At 44.9% G+C, this 27,865-nt stretch overlaps 1 protein-coding gene across 1 annotated transcript; it reads left to right on the forward strand.

The window, feature by feature from the left end:
* Positions 1 to 27,865, forward strand: NOC4L (nucleolar complex associated 4 homolog). The gene is made up of 15 exons (XM_040416272.1): positions 1 to 165; positions 5,170 to 5,290; positions 9,778 to 9,884; positions 12,701 to 12,808; positions 12,886 to 13,035; positions 13,328 to 13,427; positions 15,069 to 15,103; positions 15,182 to 15,232; positions 16,018 to 16,129; positions 16,219 to 16,279; positions 20,026 to 20,136; positions 20,245 to 20,408; positions 21,755 to 21,837; positions 26,397 to 26,510; positions 27,716 to 27,865. The coding sequence occupies exons 1-15, from the start codon at positions 19 to 21 to the stop codon at positions 27,827 to 27,829; spliced, it is 1,578 nt and encodes a 525-aa protein (XP_040272206.1). The 5' UTR covers positions 1 to 18; the 3' UTR covers positions 27,830 to 27,865.

Below are 27,865 nucleotides of genomic sequence, written 5' to 3' on the forward strand. Positions count from 1 at the left end.
TCCTACACGTGGGCAAACATGGCGGCGCGCAAGGAAAAGCGTGCAAAGCGGGTCCGGGGCATGGACGGCGTGTCCGTGAGGCAGGAGCTGGACACGAAGCTCAGGGAGGTGCTGCAGAGCCGGGCAAATGCCAACTCGGTGTTTGATATCCTGGAACATCTGGAGGTAATGGCGCATGTGCGGTGCCGCAGTGATGTTCCTATGTACATAGGTATACAGTCCACATTACCTGAACAGACCATAGCACCCTGGGGACCCCGCTCCCCCCAGCACTGTCCATACTGTGCACCAAGGTGTGACTGCCAGGACCCCCACTAATCCCAAGACCCTTCCAGCACCCTACACTCTGCCACACAAAGCACCAGCAATTACCATAGCTGGGCTGGTGGGAATACTAGGTGGGCTTCTCAGGCCGTATACCGTAATATAGTGGAGATAGGAGTGGTCTCCATGGGACGAGCACCCGCTGAATGAATTAGGTTTTCTTTTCCGGCACTGAATTCCGTCAAAAGGGCTCAATGCCGGAAAAGCACTGATCAGGCATATCCCCATGCATTCTGAATGGAGAGCATTCCGTTCAGGATGTCTTCAGTTCAGTCATTTTGACTGATCAGGCAAAAGAGAAAACTGCAGCATGCTACGGTTTTATCTCAAGCCAAAAAAACTGAACACTTGTCTGAATGCCGGATCCGGCCTTCTGCGCAGACCAAAAAAAATAAATGCTGGATACTGTTTGCCGGATGACACCAGAAAGACTGTTCCGGCATTTCAATGCATTTTTCTGACTGATTAGGATCCTGATCGATCTTACTAAGGCCCCTTTTACACGGGCGAGTATTCCGCGCGTATGTGATGCGCGAGTTGAACGCATTGCGCCCGCACTGAATCCCGACCCATTCATTTCTATGGGGCTGTTCACATGAGCGGTGATTTTCACGCATCACTTGTGCGTTGCGTGAAAATCGCAGCATGCTCTATATTCAGCGTTTTTCACGCACTGCAGGCCCCATAGAAGTGAATGGGGTTGCGTGAAAATCGCAAGCATCCGCAAGCAAGTGCGGATGCGGTGCGATTTTCACGCACGGTTGCTAGGAGACGATCGGGGTGGGGACCCGATCATTATTATTTCCCCTTATAACATGGTTATAAGGGGAAATAATAGCATTCTGAATACATAATGCATAGTACAATAGGGCTGGAGGGGTTAAAAAAAAAAAAAAAACTTTTTTTTTTTTTTAACTCACCTTAATCCACTTGATCGCGCAGCCCGGCATCTCTTCTGTCTTCATCTTAGCTGTGTGCAGGAACAGGGCCTGTGGTGATGTCACTCCGGTCATCGCATGGTCTATCACATGATCCATCACCATGGTAAAAGATCATGTGATGACCGGAGTGACGTCACCACAGGTCCTGTTCCTGCACACAGCTAAGATGAAGACAGAAGGAGATGCCGGCTACGCGATCAAGTGGATTAAGGTGAGTTAAATTATATATATATTTTTTTTAACCCCTCCATCACTATTTTACTATGCATTCTGTATTCAGAATGCTATTATTTTCCCTTATAACCATGTTATAAGGGAAAATAATACAATCTACAGAATACCTAACCCAAACCCGAACTTCTGTGAAGAAGTTCGGGTTTGGGTACCAAACATGCCGATTTTTCTCACGCGTGTGCAAAACGCATTACAATGTTTTGCACTCGCGCGGAAAAATCGCGCATGTTCCCGCAACGCACGTGTGAAACCAGCCTAAGGGTACTTTCACACTTGCGGCAGGACGGATCCGACAGGCTGTTCACCCTGTCGGATCTGTCCTTCTGCTATTTCGCCATGCCGCCGGACCGCCGCTCCATCCCCATTGACTATAACGGGGACGGGGCGGAGCTCCGGCGCAGTTCGCGGTGAGAGGCCGCCGGACTAAAAAGTCGGACATGCAGGCCTTTCGCCGTGCACTGCCGTACTGCACCGGAGCTTTTAGTCAATGGGGACGGAGCGGCGGCACGGCGAATATAGCGGAAGGACGGATCCGACAGGGTGAACAGCCTGTCGGATCCGTCTTGCCGCAAGTGTGAATGTACCCTAATGCCATCAGTTGGCATACGTTTTGCCGGATCTGCCAGGCAGTTCAGGCGACGGAACTGCTTGCCGGATCACTCTGCCGCAAGTGTGAAAGTAGCCTTATGTCCCGATCCCCATCCTGTCTTAGGACAGGTTCACCATAACAGATTGTGGGGGCAACTTGGGTCATGTAGAAGTTACACCGTGGTAGTGGTCTAATAATCTTTATTTATCGGGCGCCAACATATTCCGCAGCGCTTTACAGTGCAGGGGTTCATGTACAAACATTCATAAATAACATGACAGACAAGTCAATAATGACAAAAGGAGTGAGAGCTTACAAAATATCTACCGAAATCCGCCATGGATTTCATCAGTCGCAGTCACATTTCCTAGTTGATTTTGGTGCAGATCTAGCCACATATTGCTTGCAGTGAATGGATTCCTCTGTGAAGTCGGTGTCCTTCCTGCAGCATGCCTTGAAGTCTCGGTACAGTTTTTACGCTGTGAGTGGGTTTCTCAAAATCCCATGCACTTAACGAGGACCTGTCACCTCTGCTGACATGCCTGGTTTGATAACAATTCTGGAGCATCTATTCTTATCACTCTATATTGTGCCGTTCCTTTATTATTCCTGCTAGATATGAATGCATTGCTAGCAGTCTGCAGTAAGGGTACAGAGGGGTGGTAACCAGTCTGACAATGGCATCGCTGACTGGGTAGAGTCAGACTATGCTAGGACTCGCCTCCAACATGCCATCATATAACAGAACAAAATACAGCATTGAAAACGAGAGGGCTTAAGGTAATTCAGGTGGTTGGGGGGGCATTATCGAGATGTCAGGTTCCCTTTAACACGCCATACTTTTGTTACAGCCAAATCAGCACCGACATTCAGATCGTTCTGGTTTTAAAAATTATTGCTGCTAAAAGCAGTGGAGATGTCAGGTTCCCTTTAACTGAGCCTAATAGCATTTACTGGGTACACAGTCACCTAACATCAGGGGCGTCGTTAGGTCAAAACATTCAGGGCTTGAGCCCCGGATATTTTGTCCAGTGCCCCGAATGTTATGCTGGTAGCATTTTAATTTTTTTTATTTGGCTATTCCAGGGCCCTTTAATATTGATTGGACCTGGGCAACCCACCACAGATCATCCCCCTACCCCCCCTTGTACTTGTTCCGCTGATCCGCTATTTGCGGGCATGAGTTCAGTCATTTCGGTGCGCAATCTCGTCCTGCGGCGTGTGACCAGGTCTCGCGGGACTGCGCGCCACAGGATGGGATTGAGCACTGAAGTGACTGAACTCATGCTTGCAAGTAGCAGATCAGCAGAACAAGTACAAGGGGAGGGGGGGGGGGGGTGGTGGGGAAGGGGATGATCTGTGGGGTTGCCCAGGGTCCACTCCCATCAATATTACAGGGCCCAAGCAAAGATTTCTACAGTGGTGAGGAAATGAAACATAACAGATATTGGAAAGTTACTGAATGTTGTACACTGCTCAAAAAAATAAAGGGAACACTTAAACAACACAATGTAACTCCAAGTCAATCACACTTCTGTGAAATCAAACTGTCCACTTAGGAAGCAACACTGAGGGACAATCAATTTCACATGCTGTTGTGCAAATGGGATAGACAACAGGTGCAAATTATAGGCAATTAGCAAGAGACCCCCAATAAAGGAGTGGTTCTGCAGGTGGTGACCACAGACCAGTTCTCAGTTCCTATGCTTCCTGGCTGATGTTTTGGTCACTTTTGAATGCTGGCGGTGCTTTCACTCTAGTGGTAGCATGAGACGGAGTCTACAACCCACACAAGTGGCTCAGGTAGTGCAGCTTATCCAGGATGGCACATCAATGCGAGCTGTGGCAAGAAGGTTTGCTGTGTCTGTCAGCGTAGTGTCCAGAGCATGGAGGCGCTACCAGGAGACAGGCCAGTACATCAGGAGACGTGGAGGAGGCCGTAGGAGGGCAACAACCCAGCAGCAGGACCGCTACCTCCGCCTTTGTGCAAGGAGGAACAGGAGGAGCACTGCCAGAGCCCTGCAAAATGACTTCCAGCAGGCCACAAATGTGCATGTGTCTGCTCAAACGGTCAGAAACAGACTCCATGAGGGTGATATGAGGGCCCGATGTCCACAGGTGGGGGTTGTGCTTACAGCCCAACACCGTGCAGGACGTTTGGCATTTTCCAGAGAACACCAATATTGGCAAATTCGCCACTTGCGCCCTGTGCTCTTCACAGATGAAAGCAGGTTCACACTGAGCACATTTGACAGTCTTGAGATGCCGTTAGGTACCGAGATGAGACCCTCAGACCCCTTGTGAGACCATATGCTGGTGCGGTTGGCCCTGGGTTCCTCCTAATGCAAGACAATGCTAGACCTCATGTGGCTGGAGTGTGTCAGCAGTTCCTGCAAGACGAAGGCATTGATGCTATGGACTGGCCCGCCCGTTCCCCAGACCTGAATCCAATTGAGCACATCTGGGACATCATGTCTCGCTCTATCCACCAACGTCACGTTGCACCACAGACTGTCCAGGAGTTGGCAGATGCTTTAGTCCAGGTCTGGGAAGAGATGCCTCAGGAGACCGTCTGCCACCTCATCAGGAGCATGCACAGGCGTTGTAGGGAGGTCATACAGGCCCGTGGAGGCCACACACACTACTGAGCCTCATTTTGACTTGTTTTAAGGACATTACATCAAAGTTGGATCAGCCTGTAGTGTGTTTTTCCACTTTAATTTTGAGTGTGACTCCAAATCCAGACCTCCATGGGTTGAAAAATTTGATTTCCATTTTTTAATTTTTGTGTGATTTTGTTGTCAGCACATTCAACTATGTAAAGAACAAAGTATTTCAGAAGAATATTTAATTAATTCAGATCTAGGATGTGTTATTTTTGTGTTCCCTTTATTTTTTTGAGCAGTGTATTATATAATGACTGCAGTCTGCACTTCATATGTGTAAACCAGAACACCCCTTTAAGCATGCCTTTAATGTGCCCCGGATGTTTTCAGACCCTAGCAATGCCCCTGCCTAATATAGTCTGTGTCCTGCACATCCGTCTGGTATTCAGCAGCTTGTACTATTTGTCTTGTTTAGTCTGAAAATAAAGATGATGTTCTTGCTGCCATCCGGACCTGTTCAAAGCTCTTTGAGTCTTTACTGGAGAAAGGAGAACTTCATATTGGGGACCTTCCAGCGGAAGATGAGAGCTCATCAGGTAATCCTGTCCCTCAACGCTGCAGTGGTCAGTGAGGCAATCTGTGGTGATGTCTTCATGGTTTACACATTGCGGGGGAACCTTTTCCAAACTTGCTGTGTGGTGGGCGCACCAGGTTACTGCAGCTCAGCTCCCATTCCATTGATGGCCACTACACAATGGATGAGGCTGTCTGCTTCCAGCTCCAACCACTGTGTCATTTCTGGTAGCTGCTGAGAACAGCTGACCTGTAGGGGTCCTACACTAATCTGATATTGATGAACTATCCTAAGAATAGGTCATCAGTATCTAGAGCAGGGATCAGCAACCCCCGGCAGTCCAGCTGTTCTCAAACTACAACTCCCAGAATCCTCCTTTTACTTTTGTGGGAGTTACAAGAACAGCCAATTAAGTTTGCATGATGGGAGTTGCAGTTTCACAGTAGCTGCAGTGCCGAAGGTTGCCAATTCCTGATCTAGAGTCTAGACAACCCCTTTAACCTCCTCAGGACCGGCGTACGCAGGATTGCGTCTTTGCGGCGGCCCTGCTCTTCTGGGTGGACGCGCCGGTGCGTCCTCTCGCGAGACGCGAGATTTCCTGTGAACGTGCGCACACAGGCGCGCGCGCTCACAGGAACGGAAGGTAAGAGAGTGGATCTCCAGCCTGCCAGCGGCGATCGTTCGCTGGCAGGCTGGAGATGTGTTTTTTTTAACCCCTAACAGGTATATTAGACGCTGTTTTGATAACAGCGTCTAATATACCTGCTATCTGGTCCTCTGGTGGTCCCCTTTGTTTGGATCGACCACCAGAGGACACAGGTAGCTCAGTAAATATGTTGCACCAAGCACCACTACACTACACCCCCCCCCCCTGTCACTTATTAACCCCTTATTCACCCCTGATCACCCCATATAGACTCCCTGATCACCCCCCTGTCATTGATTACCCCCCTGTCATTGATCAACCCCCTGTAAAGCTCCATTCAGATGTCCGCATGATTTTTACGGATCCACTGATAGATGGATCGGATCCGCAAAACGCATACGGGCGTCTGAATGAAGCCTTACAGGGGCGTGATCAATGACTGTGGTTATCACCCCATATAGACTCCCTGATCACCCCCCTGTCATTGATTACACCCCTGTCATTGATCAACCCCCTGTAAAGCTCCATTCAGATGTCCGCATGATTTTTACGGATCCACTGATAGATGGATCGGATCCGCAAAACGCATACGGGCGTCTGAATGAAGCCTTACAGGGGCGTGGTCAATGACTGTGGTTATCACCCCATATAGACTCCCTGATCACCCCCCTGTCATTGATTACACCCCTGTCATTGATCAACCCCCTGTAAAGCTCCATTCAGACGTCCGCATGATTTTTACGGATCCACTGATAGATGGATCGGATCCGCAAAACACATACAGGCGTCTCCCTGGAGCCTTCCAGGGGGGGTGATCACCCCATATAGACTCCCTGATCACCCCCCTGTCATTGATCACCCCCCCTGTCATTGATCACCCCCCCCTGTCATGCTGCATTCAGATGTCCGTATGATTTTTACGGATCCACGGATACATGGATCGGATCCGCAAAACACATACGGACATCTGAATGAAGCCTTACAGGGGGGTGATCACCCCATATTGACTCTCTGATCACCCCCCTGTCATTGATCACCCCCCTGTAAGGCTCCATTCAGACATTTTTTTGGCCCAAGTTAGCGGAAATTATTTTTTTTTTTTCTTACAAAGTCTCATATTCCACTAACTTGTGTCAAAAAATAAAATCTCACATGAACTCCCCATACCCCTCACGGAATCCAAATGCGTAAAATTTTTTAGACATTTATATTCCAGACTTCTTCTCACGCTTTAGGGCCCCTAGAATGCCAGGGCAGTATAAATACCCCACATGTGACCCCATTTCGGAAAGAAGACACCCCCAGGTATTCCGTGAGGGGCATATTGAGTCCATGAAAGATTGAAATTTTTGTCCCAAGTTAGCGGAACGGGAGACTTTGTGAGAAAAAAAAAAAAAAAATTCTGCTAACTTGTGCCAAAAAAAAAAAAATTCTATGAACTCGCCATGCCCCTCATTGAATACCTTGGGGTGTCTTCTTTCCAAAATGGGGTCACATGTGGGGTATTTATACTGCCCTGGCATTCTAGGGGTCCTAAAGCGTGAGAAGAAGTCTGGGATCCAAATGTCTAAAAATGCCCTCATAAAATGAATGTGGGCCCCTTTGCGCATCTAGGTTGCAAAAAAGTGTCACACATCTGGTATCGCCGTACTCAGGAGAAGTTGGGGAATGTGTTTTGGGGTGTCATTTTCCATATACCCATGCTGGGTGAGATAAATATCTTGGTCAAATGCCAACTTTGTATAAAAAAATGGGAAAAGTTGTCTTTTGCCGAGATATTTCTTTCACCCAGCATGGGTATATGTAAAAAGACACCCCAAAACACATTGCCCAACTTCTCCTGAATACGGCGATACCACATGTGTGACACTTTTTTGCAGCCTAGGTGGGCAAAGGGGCCCACATTCCAAAGAGCACCTTTCGGATTTCACAGGTCATTTACCTACTTACCACACATTAGGGCCCCTGGAAAATGCCAGGGCAGTATAACTACCCCACAAGTGACCCCATTTTGGAAAGAAGACACCCCAAGGTATTCCGTGAGGGGCATGGCGAGTGCCTAGAATTTTTTATTTTTTGTCACAAGTTAGTGGAAAATGATGATTTTTTTATTTTTATTTTTTTCATACAAAGTCTCATATTCCACTAACTTGTGACAAAAAATAAAAACTTCCATGAACTCACTATGCCCATCAGCGAATACCTTGGGGTCTCTTCTTTCCAAAATGGGGTCACTTGTGGGGTAGTTATACTGCCCTGGCTTTCTAGGGGCCCAAATGTGTGGTAAGGAGTTTGAAATCAAATTCTGTAAAAAATGACCAGTGAAATCCGAAAGGTGCTCTTTGGAATATGGGCCCCTTTGCCCACCTAGGCTGCAAAAAAGTGTCACACATCTGGTATCTCCGTACTCAGGAGAAGTTGGGGAATGTGTTTTGGGGTGTCATTTTACATATACCCATGCTGGGTGAGAGAAATATCTTGGCAAAAGACAACTTTGTATAAAAAAATGGGAAAAGTTGTCTTTTGCCAAGATATTTCTCTCACCCAGCATGGGTATATGTAAAATGACACCCCAAAACACATTCCCCAACTTCTCCTGAATACGGAGATACCAGATGTGTGACACTTTTTTGCAGCTTAGGTGGGCAAAGGGGCCCACATTCCAAAGAGCACCTTTCGGATTTCACTGGTCATTTTTTACAGAATTTGATTTCAAACTCCTTACCACACATTTGGGCCCCTAGAATGCCAGGGCAGTATAACTACCCCACAAGTGACCCCATTTTGGAAAGAAGACACCCCAAGGTATTCCGTGAGGGGCATAGTGAGTTCATAGAACTTTTTATTTTTTGTCACAAGTTAGTGGAATATGAGACTTTGTAAGAAAAAAAAAAAAAAAAAAAAAATCATCATTTTCCGGTAACTTGTGACAAAAAATAAAAAGTTCTATGAACTCACTATGCCCATCAGCGAATACCTTAGGGTGTGTACTTTCCGAAATGGGGTCATTTGTGGGGTGTTTGTACTGTCTGGGCATTGTGGGCATTTGCAAAATTTTACAACTGAAAGTGAAAAATGTCATTTTTTTGCAAAAAAATCTTTAAATTTCGATTAATAACAAAAAAAGTAAAAATGTCAGCAGCAATGAAATACCACCAAATGAAAGCTCTATTAGTGAGAAGAAAAGGAGGTAAAATTCATTTGGGTGGTAAGTTGCATGACCGAGCAATAAACGGTGAAAGTAGTGTAGGTCAGAAGTGTAAAAAGTGGCCTGGTCTTTCAGGGTGTTTAAAGGGAACCTGTCACCTGGATTTTGGGTATAGAGCTGAGGACATGGGTTGCTAGATGGCCGCTAGCACATCTGCTATACCCAGTCCCCATAGCTCTGTGTGCTTTTATTGTGTAAAAAAACCGATTTGATACATATGCAAATTAACCTGAGATGAGTCAGAGCTTGAAAATATGACTCTTCTCTGGTTACACAAGTAAGATATGACTCTTTTATGTTAATTTGCATATCTATCAAATCGTTTTTTTTTACACAATAAAAGCACCCAGCATGGGTATATGTAAAAAGACACCCCAAAACACATTGCCCAACTTCTCCCAAAAATAAAAAAACAACGGACACGTAAAAAATTAGCACGAGGGCATTAGATTTAGGTGACAAGCGAACTTTGAGATTTTTGTTACTGGGTCGTACTGATTATCCCATGTTTATGGTGCTGCCTAACTAAACGCTGACATGTTCTGTCATGAGAAACTGTTTGAACTTGTTTTCTTTTATTAGTTTGAAGCTTCACATAGTCTATTTTAGTTTACAGTGAAATATTTTCTGATTTATAATATATTTGCATGGACAGATTCACTGAGCGCAGAAGAGAAGTACAAAATATGGATTAGGCACCGGTACAACAGCTGCGTGTCCTGTCTGGTGGAGCTTCTGCATGCTGCTTCTTTCCAGGTTCAGGTCAGTAGGACATATGCATTCAGTGCTATAATGGTAAGGGCTAGCAAATAGCATGTGATAATTAACAAGAGCGCAACACTTTTATGGAACTATTTTCAATGTGACATGTGACACTAATGGGAACTATAGTGTAAATGTGACCAGAGCCTGATAGCATTTGCAGTTGTCAAGTTCAGCCAGCAGTGTTCTAGAAGATTCTAATAAAGTATTGTGTTTTTGATGCAACATGCTTTAAAATGTATAAACTAATGTAACTGTAACTTCTGAGGCACTGTCTCTGACTGCCTCTCTTTTACCCCTGCATTTCAGCCTGCCTCTCATCTCCCTGCATGTGCGGTTTAACAAAACACTGTTGTCCATAGCACCCATTCATAGCAGTTTTCATTTTTGCCCATATTGACCAACCACAGCACAGCTTTCATTTTACTACAGCGCTTCTCAATCTACATCTCCCTGTCAGTTGTCAGAAAATAAGTGTCACGGAAGGTGAGGGAAGGGAAGCAAACCAAACACAACAAAATTAAACAAAACAGCAGGCTAGGCCCCACAGCTAGGGAACAGGGAAAGGTCACCTCCTGACAATCCCTGAGCCTTTTCCTGACTGCTACCAACATGAACAAATCTTGATGGTAGAAGTGTTTATGCACTCAAACCTAAGCCCTGCTGCAACTGACACAAATTCTCAGCTAGGGAGCAGGCGAAAAGACAACCGGTTCCTTGCACAAGATGAAGGAACCAGCGTCTACCTAATGCCTAGCCAGTACAAACAACAGAAGGGAAGGTAGGAGGACTTAACTGAAGACAAACTGGGAGCAGGAGATCCACCAAACACCAACAGAGAACTCCAGAAGAAACTATAAACCACAAGGGCTATAGTAAGAGGCAGGTATAAATAGCATCACTAACTAACTAATGAGCAGAACCTGTGAGGGGGTGGGATCCTGCCCAACACCACAACAAAGCAATCTGTCAGATAGACTTGCTGCACGTGAATCTGACAGATCTTCTCAGATCACTCACAGGGCAGGGCGTGACAATAAGGTTCTTTCTGATTTAGAGTGGTAATCTCTTTACTTGTGCTGTCTAATAGATAAACTGTTTGTTTCTCATAGTAACCAGCCACGGCACAGCTTTTATTTTGTTACAGCACTTCTTACAATACTGTAGACATATCTTTAGCAACCTGTAACTCTCTAGCTGTTGCAAAACTACAACTCCATCATACCCTGATAGCTGTAGGGTGTGGGGCATTATGGAAGTGGTAGTTTTGCAACAGATGGAGAGCCACAGGTTGGTAAACATAAGTCTACAGTATTGTAAGAAACTCGATAGTGAAATGAAAGCTGTGCTGTGATTGGTTGCTATAGGCAACAAACAGTTTGTCATTATCCTGCATGTGCTGCCTAAAAGAAAATCTGAAATGCAGGGGAGATGAGAGGCAGAGTGAGAAGCAGTGCCTCAGCAGTTACATTGGTGTATAAAATGCATTCTGTATCATTGGTTGCTTTGGGCAACAAACTGTTTGTCTTTTAGACAGCACATGCAGGGAGATGACAGGTAATCTGAAATTCAGCAGAGATGTACAGTAAGATATAACAGACTCTATGCAATGGGGCACTCCCAATAGAGGTGCAAAGATATTTCCTCCACGAGTGGGCACCTGGGGCAGTAGTGGATTTTGAAAGTTTGCAGGCATGACCAAATGACCATGGCCTTACACATTCAGTCTTGCCCGATTCCATCTTGGCTTCTCCATACCCATTTGGCTCGGCCAAGCATGCATATGTATTTAATGGAGGAAAAGAGAAAGCCACAGCCAGAGACTTCTGGCTGCAGCTTATCTCCTTGGAGATCAAAAGGATCAGTGGGAAATATTAATTTCATCTGTCGGGGGAGAGTTAGAGGCTCCCCTTAAACAGTAAACTGTCGGCCAAATCCGCTGTTCTCTACAGGTTCGGCCAACTATACACTAATGTGTATGGAGACCTTTAATTTTTTTTTAATGATTTTAAAAAGGTGGATATTCTCTTTACCTCTCCAATTGGACCATAAACAACAAGTATTTCTAGGTAAGAAATAGCATTAGAAAATATTTACATACATAAAATTGCACCCGAGCAGCGCCGGGTATATACTCTAGTACAGGCATGCTCAACCTGCAGCCCTCCAGCTGTTGCAAAACTACAATTCCCAGCATTCCCAGACAGTCTACAGCTATCACCCTGCGGCAGGGCATAGTAGGAGTTGTAGTTTTACAACAGCTGGAGGGCCACAGGTTGAGCATCCCTGCACTAGTAGAAGCAAAAAGTATGGTTTATCGACTTTAATTTTACAATAACCTCTAAAATTTCTTCTCCAAGGCTTAGATATTGAGAACTACAATGAAAGTTTCCTATCTTGATAACCTATCCTCAGGCTAGGTAATCAATATCAGATCGGCGAGGTTCCGACTCTTGGCACCATCACTAATCAGCTGTTTGAAGACTCTGCAGCACTCGTGCTAACACTGCATTCTCTTCACTGTTTACCTGATCAGCGAGCAGTGTAATTACAGCCTATCCACCCCGTTCACTTGAATGGGACAGAGGAGCTGTAATTGCACTGCTCACTGCTGCGGTGTTGACTATGAGCAGGTAAACAGTGAAGAGAATGCAGTGTTAGCACGAGTGCTGCAGAGTCTTCAAACAGCTGATCAGTGATGGTGCAAGCAGTCTGAACCCGCCGATCTGATGTTGGTGACCTGTCCTGAGGATAGGTCATCAATACGGGAAACTTCCTTTAATATAAGCTTCAGCTGATCTTGTCTCCTGCTACAGGAACTGGCGTTGTGCATGCTTATGAAATTTGTTCAGCTGGAAGGAAAGTTCCCCTTGGAAAGTGCCAGTTGGAAAGATAGTTACTGGTTTCCACGTCGTTTGTTGAAGGTAAACCAAAATGTCATAGTTCACATATTCTATGTAGTTCTGACACGGTTTGTGGGCTTATGTAGTTTTCTCTTTAGCTTGTTATAGATAGATTGCTCCAAGAAGAGAAGGATTCTTCTTCTCTAATATCTAGGTTCCAAGAATTCCTGGAATATGATGACGTCCGATACTACACCATGTCTGTGATCAATGAAAGGATTGCACAAGTCTCCCAGAACACTAAGGAGGTAAGTTGGAAACTCGCCTTGTGGCAGTTTAGAACTGGATGTCTTTCAAAGTAAAGTCAGTGTGATGGGGCAGTGGACAAGCACTATACAGACGCTGAACAAGCAGCGAATGCAACTGAGAACGCCGCTGTGGTCGAATGCTGGCTGTAACATATAATCATGAGTTAAGAAAGTAGTGTGTGTGCAATCTTACTGACTTTACGATGTCATCATATAGTATGTAAACGGTTTACCGTTATTCTTACTCCTGTTATAAGCAGAGCATAGTAAAATGTCCTTTTTTTTTCTCCAGCCCTTAAATTCTACATTCTTGAACAATGGCTTTGGTCTCCTGTCATCCATTAACATGCCAGTTGAAAGCAAATTATCCAACTTCCTCCTAGCACCAAAAGGTAGGAATACCCTATATATGGGCTTTGTGTGGTGATACTTCGTGGTCCCTTTTCTTTAATCTAATGCTAATTATGTTCAGTTTTGTAATTTCTAAGATGTATGTGTGTCTACTATTACAGATGAACTCTGGCAATGAAACGTAAAAAGAATGTGTCATTAGAAAATGAGCTATTGTTTAAATTACATTTTATGTTAAAAGAAAAATAAAAAAAATTTCCATGACACTCTCTATATTTACTAAAATATATATCCTGCAATTTCCACACTGCCCCCTCGGTCCAATAATAGGTCATGATTTCCTCTTCTTTACAGATATTTTTCAGTAGCCATTATCGCCACAGGCAGAATTACAGTGACAAGTAACACCTATATATAGATAACTCCGAATCCACCATTCACAGTAGGTTATTTCACAGTTTATCAGCTCCCTTCTGACCTCTGCACAGGTCACAAAGTATGCCTAGAAAACTCCCATGGAAGTCAATGGGGTCCCCTCCTGTCTACTGTATGTCTTTTGAGAGCAACTACATGGACCAAAGTCTTAAAAGGGTTTTCTGAGATTTTATAACTGACCTATGCCTTGACCTTTGGTCTGACACCCGGCACCCCCGCCGATCAGCTGTTTGAGAAGGCACCAACACTCCTGCGAGTGCTGTGGCCTTCTCTGTGCTTACCAAGCACAGCACAGTACAGTAACTGTGCTTGGTATTGCAGATGAGCCCCCATTCACTTCTTCTATAGGGCTGAGCTCCGCCTAGGCCACATGACAGATCAACGTGTCGTTCATCAGCCGTGGAAAAGATGCGAGAAGGCTGCGGTGCTCACAGGAGCACTGGTGCCTTTTCAAACAGCTGATTGGGGGGGTCCTGGGTGTTGGTCCCCCACCATCAGATACTAATGACTTATCCAGAGGATAGGTCGTCAGTATTAAAATCTCAGAAAACTCTTTTAACATATTTTAGACCAAGTGGCCCGTCTGAAAACTGCAATTTAGATGGTGACATGGAAAAATAAAAAGAATAAAAAACTCAATAAACAATAGATCATTTTCTGATGACACATTCCCTTTCAGATTTATAAAATAAAATAAAAATGCGTGCAAGGAACAAGTGGGGGATTTCATCCTAGTTAGGCTCCATTCACGCGTCCGTAATAATGGGTCTGTATCCGTTCCGCAAATTGCAGAACAGGTGCGGACCCGTTCATTCTCTATGGGGCAGGAATGGATGCGGACAGCACACAGTGTTTCCGGAGATGCACCGCTGATCTTCCGGCCCGCGGCTCCGGAAAAAAATAGAACATGTCCTATTCTTGTCCGCAATTGCGGACAAGAATTGGTATTTCTATTAGGGTGCTGGCCAGGTTTATTGTGGATCCGCAATGCACTATGGACATGTAAATGGACCCTTACCAGTAAAGGTGTAGTTTCCATTTGCAGTTGGTGTCTGATTGCTGGGGGCAGCACCTTCACATGACCATGAACTGTGTTTTCCCACTTGCTGAAAGGTTAATCGCTTTCTGCATCATACCATGTATTCTGCTGTGTAGGTACTATGCAGTATGTACATGTAAGGCGCAGCCTCAGTTTTTATGCGTATGTCCTGGTCACTTTTTATTTTATTTATTTATTTCTGAAATAGAAAAAGTAGAGGACTGGAAGCCAGCAAAACTGAAGGTAAATGGAGTATTTGCGTGTGCGGCATTAGCTCTGCAATGTTGACTTGCCAGTAATCGTTCATGGTTTCTCTTACAGGAACACAAGAAGGCCTTTGAGAGAGTCTGGATGGGCTTCCTGAAGCACAAGGTTTGTTTGCAGAGCCGGCTCTATTCGGCTGCATAGTTGCCTACGTGCTAACTCCTGTTATTATGCTTCCTGACCAGACGCCTTTTCCGTTTTAATACCTGCGTCTTTGAAAGACATTTTTTTTTTTCGCATTTGGTTATGTCAATTATTTTTGCTCCTTTTTGATGATACATGGGGCTTTATTTTTTAGTATTTTTTGGGGTATTATTTTTTATAAATGGGTAAAGTCTGTTCACATTTTATTTATTAATAGGACAACATGCAACACAAGACCTTTAGGGGACATAAGTTTTTACATTTATTGCTAATTTCTCCTGTTACTGGTGCTGATACAAAAACCACAGTTACAGGGGCAATACAGCCCTCAGCTTGTACAGCTTCCCTGCAGAGATGATCTTGGTCTGCTAAGACCCAGCCAGCTCTGCAAACGCCCAGGTCCTGGCGGTCACTGGACTCTATGCACGGTGCTCATTCAGCGATGGGGAAAGCAGAAACGGTGAAAAACCATCCCTGCCTTTTCTATAATGAGCCCTTATGTCACTGACAGCTGGCTCCCCGCTTAGTGTGCACCTGCGATCTCTGCACAGATGTTTTAAAAATACAGTGCAGAGATATGTTGATTGCCCAGACGTGTATAGGCAGTGGGTGGTCGGCAAGATTTCCGGGCCATCATTCATGACCGCACCAGTATTTGATCCATGTGGTACAGTCATGCCGGACTTGTGGAAAATCAATTACCGGTAGGTCTAATTCCTGCCTTTATTCTCATGTCTATTTCCTCCCAGCTATCAGTGAGTCTGTACAAGAAGGTGCTTTTAATCCTCCATGAGTCCATATTGCCTCACATGAGTAAAGCCGCTTTGATGATAGACTTTCTTACGGCGGCTTACGACGTTGGTAAGTAGAAGTAAGCTCAGTACAACTCGTTGTGGCACTACCGTTGTCTTTTCTAACATCCCTTTTCTGCTTTTTGAACACTTGCTTAGGTGGAGCAATAAGTCTTCTTGCGCTAAATGGGCTTTTTGTACTGATTCACCAGCATAATTTGTAAGTGGTCGTCATGTTTTTTATGACTATAAATACTTTGTAGTTATACACATAAATTGCCACATGCTGTACCTGTAGGACCTTTTACGTTATAGCTTCAGTTGTTTTGTTCTGGATGGGTGTATTACATGGTAATGCATGATTGGAGTTGTAGACTGTGACAAGAGTGGATATGTAGAACAATCCAGCAGCAAATCTGCCATCTGTGAACACTCCCTAAGTGTGCTACGTCGTCGTTATTTGGGAAAGCATGGGCAATTAGGCTTGTCATGTCCAGTTACTTCATTACTGTTGTGTCATAAAAGTCCTCCAGTGTTTCAGGAAAAAAGTACCTAATCTGTTCATGCAAAGCAAGATCACATTAGGCTATAAGTATGGTCTGATGCAGATTGATGCCCCTTGAGAAACATGGCCGTGTCCTCCTCCCTGTACCGATGGGATGAATTTACATACCGGGCGGGGAACGGAGCAGCGACTAGGGAAAATAGCGATCTCACATGCCTGCAGTATGCCTTACACTGCCAGCTATTTGCATGATAATGTCAGGACCTCTCTAATAGAAACTATTGTGGACCTCACTATTTACAGTTTATTCATACGGCCGTGTCCGTTTTGCGGACATGTTCTATCTTTGCCCACAACATGCAGATCGTAAACCCATTGAAGTTAATAGGTCTGCACCGCAATGTGGGGCACACATTGCCGAGGTCTTTGTTTTGTGGTCTGCAATATGGACACGACCATGTGCTGTCGGTCTTAATGCTGGACATTCTACATGCCATTTTATACCCTCCCCATTCACTATTGACCAGCCACCCTTGAATGGTTAGGACTCTGTATCTTTGTGGGACAGACGCAGCAGATGCCATTCATATAGTCAGAATTCTTTTGTGATAGGCGCCGCTCAGTAACTGATGAGTGCTTTAGCTCACTGCAGAGGGAAACACTCATTGGTGAATGTAGGCTACATAAACATACCTTGTAATTATGTGGCAAGCGGCTGTTTAGCCAGTCAATACTTTTCTTCACTGCAGAGGAAGGCGTCCATCGCAGCCTTGCAGTTGCTGGCACAGCAATGTTCCTACAGAAACACAGCTTATTGCACAGGGAGGTGATCAAATGTGCTTCTGTCCAGCAGGGTATGGACTAGGGTTGCACTGGGTATCGAATTATCGATACCCAATCAATACTTTTGTACCCGGATTGATACGATACCGGGATTTGCCATTTGCTGATACTAGGCTGTACTGCTGCGCAGCCTAGCATCAGAGAACATGGCGCGCGCTGCTCTCAGCACACACCATGTTCTCCTCAGCAGCACAGGGGAGAAAGAGGGAGTCCCTCCCTCCCCATTGTGCCGCTGCCACCAATGAGAAGAGAGAGGAGGGGAGGGGCTGTGGCGCACTGCACCACCAATGAAGATAACTAACCCATTAATTCAAATAGAGTTTTTGCGATACCAAATTTTTGATTCGATTTCGATACCACGCGAAAAAATAAACAATAAAAGCCACGTGCATTCCGCATTTAAAAAAAATGGCGAATCGCGCAGTTTTTTATTTTTATTTTTTCTGTTCCGGCGTTCACCGCATAGATTTTTTTAAAAATATTTGAATAGTTTGGACTTTTTTGACGTGGCGATATGTTTATTTATTTATTGTTTATATATTTTATATGTGAAATTGGGAAAGGGGGTGATTTATACTTAATATTATATATTTATTTTTTTTCCTGGGGTTAACTGCCGCTGATTGCAGCTCCCTGTCAGAGGCAGGGTGCCAGCAATGTGATTCTGCTGCTGGCACCTGCCTCCTGTATTATGTGTTAAAGACCACCTTATATGGGTCCGGACTTAGTTAAGTTTTAGGCTACACAGAGCGGCGCCCAGAGATGTCCCAGCACTTACTATTATTTCTGGGCGCCACTCCGTTCGGCTGCTGTGCCCCATTACGGTCTCCTGCTCCATATGCTAATTACTATCGGAGCAATGGGGAGGAGACGGAAGCTTTTCTAGTGGGCGTTCCTTTGCGCTGGGATTGGACAGCGCAGGGAGAAGGAACGCCCACTAGAGAAGCTATTGTCTCCTCCCCATTGCTCCAATAGCAATTAGCATATGGAGCAGGAGACAGTAATGGGGCACAGCAGGTGAACGGAGCGGCGCCCAGGAATAATAGTAAGTGCTGGGACATCTCTGGGCGCCGCTCTGTGTAGCCTAATTCTTAACTAAGTCCGGACCCAGGAAAAGTCCTATCATTGGTGGCGCAGTGCGCCCGCCCCTCCTCCGCCCCTCTCTCCGTTCATTTGTGGCAGCAGCAGCACAGGGGGAGGGAGAGACTGCTTCCTTCTCCCCTGTGCTGCTGAGAGAACATGAGTGCGCTGACAGCAGCGCGCTCATGTTCGGAGATACTAGACTGCGCAGCCCAGTATAGAAAAAATGGAAAGTATCGATTGGGTATCGAAATTTTGATACCCGCAACAACCCTAAATTCAAATAAGGCGGCGGGCGCCCGCGGCATAATCACATACCTGGCCTCTATGCGCTGCGTTCTGCGACAGGTAACCCCTCAGGTGTGGCGCCTGAGGGGTTAACTGCCACGGATCGCAGCACCTTGTAATGGAGGTCGTGTGTCGGCTATGGGATTCTGCTGTTGGCCTCCTGTATTTGTATTAAAAGGTTAGTTATCTGCATTGGTGGCGCAGTGCGCCCTCCCAACCTCAGTATTCTAGTCATTGGTGGCAGTGGCCACAGGGTCCCCTTCTCCCCTCTGCATTGGTGGTGCAGTGGTAGCTTCCGATAGGAGCCCCAGCAGTGAAATTGCGATGCTCTGATCGGTTACCATGGCAGCCAGGATGCTACTGAAGCCCTGGCTGTCATGGTAAGCTTCCTACTGCTGTGTGCACAAAGCACTAGGCAGCAGGGAGAGTGTAAAGTCCCATTTACCATAATAGAGCTCATTTAGGGTGAATAGGACAAGGGATTAAAAGATCCCAGGTTTTAGCCCCTAAGGGGGCTAATGGTTATTAAAAAAAAAGTAAAAAAAAAAGTTTAAATCCCCCCCCCCCATTTCCCAATTTTACATAGAAAATATATAAACAGTAAATAAACATATTACATATCGCCACATCCAAAAAGTCCAAACTATTAAAATATAAAAAAATATCTCCTATGCGGTTAATGCCGTAATAGAAAACGCGATTCGCCATTTTTTATTTTTTTTGTCTTCTTGTCCCCCCAAAAAATAGGATAGGACGGTTCTATTATGGGTCAGATGTTGCATAAAATGCATGCAGCTTTTTTGGTGTTTTTATTTTTTTCGCGTGGTATCGAATGGTATTAAGTATCGCAATACTTTTTTATGGTATCTAAATCGAATCAAAATTTTGGTATCCAGACAACCCTAGTATGGACAGCAGCTAGTGGCAGTACTGATTGTTCACCCATACACTACATTAGTTAAAGAGGTTGTCCAGCATATAATTGCTGCTTTCTTCCAAAAACAGCACCACCCTTGTCCATGGATTGTGTCTGCTATTTCAGCTCGGCTCCTTTGGAGGCACTGGGGCTGAGCTGCAATACAGCATACAACCTGTGCTGTTTTTGGAAGAAAGTATCCTTATTTTACTAATTCTGGACAACTGGTTTGAATTTTGGAAGGGGCAGTGAGACAAATAACATGTTCTTTGCTATAGAAAACCTATTAAAGCTGTAGTTTTACTGCTTGATATGTTGTGCTTTGATCTTTCAGAGAATACCCAGATTTCTATAAAAAGCTTTATTCACTTCTGGATCCTTCAGTGTTTCATGTGAAATATCGAGCCCGCTTCTTTCATTTGGCCAACTTGTTCTTGTCATCCACGTAAGATTTACAACACTTTTTTTGGCCTGAAGTCTTTTAATTGGCAGCTACATGGGAATTCTCCTCTGCAACATCTTACAATTTACATTTATTTGTATTTTCTTCCAGGCATTTACCTGCTTACCTTGTTGCTGCCTTTGCCAAGCGCCTTTCGCGGCTATCCATTACAGCACCCCCACAAGTCCTGGTGATGATAATTCCTTTTATTTGCAATCTGATCCGGAGACATCCATCTTGTCGACCCCTTATACATCGACCCTCGGCTGAAGGAGGTTAGAGCAGTGGCAAAACTTGCTAGGTTACAGTTCCACGTGTGTGCGCTTTTCAGATTGACCGTTACCGCACAACTGCATGGCCATTATCAGTCCTCAACCAAGTAACGATGAATGTTTAAGGGTATGGCCACATGTGGCAGGATTTTACAGAGAATCCTCCGGTATTCCACAGTCCAAAATCTGCCCAAATGGTTTGGATTTCTTTCCGAAAATTATCATATACATTTGCCGCGTATTTAAAATCTGTGCTGCAAGTACAGATATTGTTCTGGATTTGCTGCTTCACAGCGCCACAGCTTTTATCTTAAGTGTGACTATGCCTTTACAGTCAATTTGACGGAATATCTGCAATCTGAATCCAAGAATGAGTTGAGGAGCTCCGGTGAGCGCTGTGGACTCCTGTCAGCTTATCGCGCACAGGGCAGTGCTTGGTACTGCAGCTCAGATTCATTGACTTGAATGGGGCTAAACTGCAGCTAGGCCACGTGACCGATGTATGGTGACATCACTGGCCCAGGAAAAGCCGTGGCACTCAGAGCGCCGGGCCTCTACTAACAGCTGATCGGCAGGGGTTCCATGTCAGACCCCCGCAGATCTGATATTAATGGCCTATCCTGAAGATAGGTCGTCAATATCTTTTCCCGGATCACCCCCCCAATGTTAAAAATATACTGTGTGTAATTTCTTATGTTTTTAGAAAATCTGGCATTTCAGCCTCCCTAAGCGTTGTCTCTCTGCTTTTCTTGTGTCCTGAATTTCAAATATGTCTCTGTAGTCATTTAGAGTTCAAGATGCCTATCAATGACTTATATTTTAAATGTCTTATTTCAGAGAGATTTCTTTGATGTATAGTTTTTCGTGGTTAAAAATAAGTCACAGGATGTGCCATATATATGTGAAAGACATTCGGACTGTCAGGGGAATGAGGGTCGCCTATTCCAAGCTTCTGCATATTCTTCACTAGAAGAGGCGAGTGCATTTGTTCACAGCTCTCTCCATTAAAATCTATATCAGCAATTGAAGAGCTGACGCTTCTCCACCATCCAGCACTGTTAGAATACATCTATGTAAATACATTACTTTCCTGATGTGCAACCTGTGGTACATGCTGCAAAGTCCATTCAGATTGATTTGTGCTACATAGTTTTTAAAAAGCCCATTCACATGTATTGTGCTGTCCAGAATCGAGGATTTGCTGCTCTGTCATCATTCTGACCACATTCACTGGTTTTAAATGATGAATATCGTGCCTTTTAATAAACCTGAAAGAGACAGCTATAGTTGATAGATGATTCTTGCATATAAATGGTCTTTTTAAAAAAAATTTTTTTTACTTTCTTTAGGTATGGCATCAGATCCGTTTATCATAGAGGAGCAAGATCCAGCTAAAAGTCGCGCTTTGGAAAGTTCTCTTTGGGAGATAGAGGTAACTCCATCACTGCCTTGCCAAAACTGAAACATTTCCCTGTGACTTTTATAATGGGCAATGCAAAATGATTTCATCCTGCTTAAAGGGCTTCTGTCAGCAGATTTGTACCCATGAAACTGGCTGATCTGTTACATGTGCAGTTAGCAGCTGAAGACATCTGTGTTAGTCCCATGTCCATATGTGCCCGCATTGCTGAGAAAAATGGAGGTTTAATATATGCAAGTGAGCCTCTAGGAGTTTGCAGGTGCCGCACCCTCTCCACTTTGATTGACTGGGCCAGGCGTGATCACATTAGCACTGCCTGATCCTGTCAATCAAAGTGCAGAGAGCATTCCAGAGAGAGCAGAGCCTCTAAGTGTAATGGCAACGCCCGCATTACTCTTAAAGGCTCATTTGCATATATTAAAATGTACCATTTTTTTCAGCCAAAAAATTACCTTTAAAGTGTTCCTCCAGTCTCTCACCCAGAAACTAAAACATCTCAGTGTTTCCAAGAAAAGACAATTAAATTGATGCCCATCTTGTATGTCCTACTTGCTGCTATGTGGAGTTATATGCTGAATGGCAGTAAAAGACGTGATCTAGAAAATGTGTTTCTTGGAGAGAAATATGAGCGGGCACTTCCTGATGATCTATGTATTCCAAGGCCACCTGCACGCGTTGCAGAATACCAGCGTTTTTGGATTCTTGTGCAGAAAAAGCGCAGAGCTGTACAGTACCAGCACAGTGTATGACAGGCATCAGCAACCTTCGGCACTCCAGCTGCTGTGAAACTACAACTCCCAGCATGCACAGTTACTCTGCTGTTCTTGTAACTCCCACAGGAGTATAAAAAAGATTCTGGGAGTTGTAGTTTCAGAACAGCTGGAGTGCCGGAGGTTGCTGATCCCTGGTGTATGAGATAGTGTACATGGGATTTATTTAGAGGCTTTTTTACTGCCATGTGGATTTCTAAATCCGCAGCATGTCGGTTTTAGCTGTGGGTTTCACCCTCTTCAAATGAAATGAACCGCATCAAATCATCACCAGAATCCTCAGAAGATGTGGTTTTTAATGCGGATTGGGTGCACAGAAATTCGTGCAGATCTTCTGTGTGTTCACTCGCCCCCTTTTGCAGATACCCTAAAGGAACTGATTGAAGTGTCCTGAATTAGTTCCCTTAGATTTTAAGTGACCAAGCTGCAAAAGAAAGGGAATGCCATCTTCACAGTAAGGAACTGTTATTTCAGTGGCTGGAATGCAGGTACTGTCCATCTGATGTATTCACTTAGAAGTGAAAGGTCTTCAGTAGTCTATAGAGTGTTTCCCTAGGGATACATCAGATGGATGGTAACTCCAGCTACTGAACCAAGTTTCTCACTGTGAAGACGGCATGTTCTGCTGCTCTGCCTCTCCTGCTCCCACACAGCACACACTACTAGACGTGTAGGGAAAAGTTGTCCATCCCCTCCAACTGCGAATTGGGTAGAATCTGTCCCCAGCAGTTGGCAGGGCTGGAGACGGAACGCCCTTGGCAGCGAGCTCAGCGTGAACATAAGGCACGCTGCAGATTCCTGGTCTGATGGCTACAGGAGGTTAAAAAGGAAACAAAGGGCAGTTTAAAGGTAAAGTATTAGGGAAAGTTGTTCAGCCTGACAGTAACAGTTGATAAGTGTTTGTCATGGAAACATTAAACATATCTGAGCCAAATTATAGCACTGGACAAAAATTCTATAATGCTCAACTGAGGCAGAATGCCATTAGTGGTGTTCAAGCATGAAAACACATTTCATGGGTTCCCCTGTGGTAATACTGTTGGGAATCACTGCTTTAGAGCCTAAGGTGGTGAATGAACATTAGATGTCCTGTGGTAATGTTGGCAGGCTTCTACTGCACCTCAACACGTTTGATCAAGGCTGCATGTCTTTGTAATCCAGAAAGCTTCACCTGTAATGAGCTATTAAAAATCTGGCTTATATAATGCCAAGGATTTTTGTGCTTCAACTCTAATTTCACCTTCAAACTCTTGTGTTTTGATTTGGTTATCTTTATCTGCTTTTTGTGAAAATTTGATGTACCTTTAGGTCAAATTTATGTAGAAGTATATAGAAAATTCTGAAGGTTTCATGCACCACTGCATGTATGTTTTTTTGAGCTTTGAATGACATTATGGGAAGAAGTGAGGGTACTTTCACACTAGCGTTTTTCTTTTCCGGGATAGAGTTCCGTCACAGGGGCTCTATACCGGAAAAGAACTGATCAGGCATATCCCCATGCATTCTGAATGGAGAGCAATCCGTTCAGGATGTCTTCAGTTCAGTCATTTTGACTGATCAGACAAAAGATAAAACCGCAGCATGCTACGGTTTTATCTTCGGCGAAAAAAAACTGAAGACTTGCCTGAATGCCATTTTTCCCCATAGGAATGTATTAGTGCTGGATCCATCCTTCCGGTCTGCGCATGCGCAGACTGGTAAAAATGTGAAAAAAGCTAGAAGACTGATCCGTCTGTCCACCTGACAAGCGGAGAGAGGGATCCGTTCTTGCTATGCATTTGTGAGACGCATCCGCATCCGGATGCGTCTCCCAAATGCTTTCAGTCACATCCAGATCGGCGGATCCGGCGGGCAGTTCAGACGAAGGAACTGCTTGCCGGTTCACACTGCCGCAAATGTGAAAATGGCCTAAGTCTTATCTAGTGAAAGATTTTATTATTATTATTATTATTATTATTATTAGTGTTCAATTTTAAGTGAAAAAAATTAGTTTTTAAATTTGTAGCAATTTAACTTTTACAGACTTGCTATCTTGATACTGTATAAACTAGGGATCGACCAATTATCGGTTTGGCCGATATTGAGGATTTTGAACGGTATCGGCATCTATTTTGCCGATATACCGATAACGTATTGGGAACACAGAACGCGCTGCTCTCAGCGCTCTCTGTGTTCCCTCCGCAGCACAGGGGAGAAGGAAGCAGTGTCTCCCTCCCCCTGTGCTGCTGCTGCCGCCGCTGCCGCCAATGAGAGGAGAGAACATAAGGGGAGGGGCTGTGGCCGCTGCGCCACCAATGAAGATAAGCCATTCATTCATATACAGAAGGCGGGAGCTGGCTGCAGAATCACATAGCCGGCTCCCGACCTCTGAGCGATAGCTGCGATCCGCGGTAGTTAACTCCTCAGGTGCCGCGGATCGCAGCTACCGCTCATAGAGGTCGGGAGCCGGCTATGTGATTCTACAGCCAGCTCCCGCCTCCTGTATATGAATGATTGAGAGACTTATCTTCATTGGTGGCGCAGTGCGCCCCCCCAAGCCCCCCAGTATTAATCATTGGTGGCGCAGTGCGCCCCCCACCCCCATCCCAATCCCGGCCAATAGTAAATAGTAATAGTGGCCACAGGGTCCCCTCTCCCCTCCTCCTCCTCCGATTGCAGTGAAATTGCGATGCTCTGATCGGTTACCATGGCAGCCAGGACGCTACTGAAGCCCTGGCTGCCATGGTAAGCTCCATGCTGCTGTGTGCACAGAGCAGCAGGGACAGTGTGAGCTCCTATTCACCCTGACAGAGATCTATCAGGGGGAATAGGACAAGGGTTCTAGTCCCTAAGGGGACTAAAAGTTAGTAAAAAAAAAAAAAAAAAACACAAAAATATTAAGTATAAATGAAAAAGATTTATAAAAAAAATAAACAAAAAAAATACACATTAACAATAAACATATTAATTTTCAGCAGATTTGTGTAGGAATTTTTATTTTTTTTCTCAAAAATGAAAATTCCCAGAATATCGGTATAAATTATCGGCTATCGGCCTGAAAGTTCACAAATTATCGGTATCGGCCCTAAAAAATCAATATCGGTCGATCCCTAGTATAAACCTGTAACATGTACCGGCAGATGACGATAGAAGGAGCTGATAAGTTACGGCATACTGATATACATTGAATGCTGCCTCTAGTGGTGGCTGCAGGCAAGCAGCATGCTATCTCTTAAAGGATATCAGCCCCTATCTGAGGGCAGCACAAACTGGTGATGGAGATCCTGATTGAGTAGCTTCAGTGTGAGTGGCCACTGGAGTCTGCTCAATACAGGGCACATGCCCAGGAGTCCTGGTAGTCATGAACTCCCACGGGCAGCTTCTTCCTGTACACGGTATGAGAAGAACGCTGGCAATCATCTGTGGTAGGGCAGGGCAGCTGGCTCATACTAGAGCTATCAACAGGGATTTTAAGAAACCAACAGGGTCAAAATCGTGGCCCAATCTTTTCATCGGGGTCTGTGTCGTCAGTTTCTGCTTTTCTCAGATAAAATAATGACAGATTCCCTTTAAATCCATGTCGCCTATGCAGAGAGAACTGCCGCCAGGAAATGCGGTGTAACCTGCTCAGCTCCTCCATACGTACTGCATTTCATGGTGACGGGTCTTTTAAGAAATGAATCGCACAAAATTCTTGACCTGAATAGTGGGGATTGACTTCATGGCACTGAGTTAATGTAACTGAACTGGACCATTCCTTTTTCCCTGGCAGTCCTTGATGGGTTTTTTTTCTTAATATAAATTCATTTTTCTTAACACCAGGCTTTACAGAATCATTACTACCCAAACATTGTGAGAGCTGCCAATGTAATTAGCCGGGCCTTGTCCGCACAAGAGAGTGACATTTCTGAGCTGCTGGAGCTGTCCTCCTATGAGGTAGGGATTACCATATTAACACATCTTCCCTGTGGTCTCCTAGTAACTAATTCCAGTTGATCAGTTGATGATGTCTGTGTTTATACAGAGAGACTGAAGTGATTGTAAGAAATAATCCGTTTCAGCCGCGGAGGTCGCATGCCTGAATATTTAGATCCATCGGCTACATACAGGATGCAGAACGATATGATGAGGCATTAAAGGAGTTTTCCGAAAATTTAACTGATGACCTTTCTGGAGGATAGGTCATCAGTATGTGATCGGTGAGGGTCTAACACCCCCGCCAATCGGCTGTTTAAGAAGGCAGCGGCGCTTGCAGTAGCGCCACAGCCTTCCTGCACCTTTCCCTAGGCCATGTGACGTCATGTTCATCGGTCTCATGGCCGAGCCACAGCTATTAAACGGATGCACAGCTGCTATCAAATGGCTGGTGCTGTGCTTGGTGAGCGGAGAGAAGGCTGTGGCGCTACTGCAAGCCGGTGCCTTCTCAGACAGCTGATTGGCGGGGGTCCCAGGTGTCAGACCCCACCAATTAGTTACTAAAGACCTATCCGGAGCATAGGTCATCAGTTCAAAAGTCTCGGAAAGCCCTTCTAACTGCACGGGCCCTGCAGATGTAGGTGAATATTCGGAGATCTAGTACCTCCTGGCAGGTTTACAGCATCTAATGACGGTGATATAAGCAGGTTAGACTAATCTGTCTCCGGTTCCAATAAAGGGATTGTACACGAATAGTAAGTGGGGCACAGAGGTAAGACCTCTTCCACACAGTCAGTGTTTGGTCAGTGATTTCCATCAGTGATTGTGAGACAAAACCAGGAATGGAGCCTCCACAGACATAAGGTATAAGGGAAAGGCTCTGTTGACCTATACCTAGTATTGGCTGATAGAAATCAATGAGCAAAACACGGACATGTGAAAGAGGCCTGCGATGTCTGCTGCAGCTATAGAGAAGAATGGGAATGGAGCCCAGCTAGCATCCTTCTGCACAGGTCTTACATTGAGATGTATTGAAAGCTGGGTGCATGGACTTGGCTGTAGTAAGTCTGGGCTCTCTCCCTTATTGCTGTCTGTTACAGGTACAAGTAGGAAAGTGCTCTTGTATTTCTCTACTTCCGTATGGCCTTTACCGTGGATTTTCTATGCATTTTTTGGACTGTAGAAATATTCTAAATATATGTTAACACACATGATCTCTGTTGCAGCTTTTTGAGCAGGAGATGAAGAAGAAATTCCATACCGTGCCTTTGGAGTTTGAACCTGTTCAAGGTCTTCTTGGCAAGAAGCTTGATATCACCGCTGACCACTTTTCTTTATAACTGGAAACCTATCCGTTTTGTTTATGTATTGCAAGA

Source organism: Bufo bufo, chromosome 2, assembly GCF_905171765.1.
Source record: "Bufo bufo chromosome 2, aBufBuf1.1, whole genome shotgun sequence".
Taxonomy (NCBI): domain Eukaryota; kingdom Metazoa; phylum Chordata; class Amphibia; order Anura; family Bufonidae; genus Bufo; species Bufo bufo.

Coding starts and splice junctions, on each gene's coding strand:
- NOC4L (XM_040416272.1), top strand. CDS start 19: ATGGCGGCGCGCAAGGAAAAGCGTGCAAAGCGGGTCCGGGGCATGGAC. Junction 12,809..12,885: donor TTCCACGTCGTTTGTTGAAG/GTAAACCAAAAT, acceptor TTTTCTCTTTAG/CTTGTTATAGATAGATTGCT. Junction 13,036..13,327: donor TCTCCCAGAACACTAAGGAG/GTAAGTTGGAAA, acceptor TTTTTTCTCCAG/CCCTTAAATTCTACATTCTT.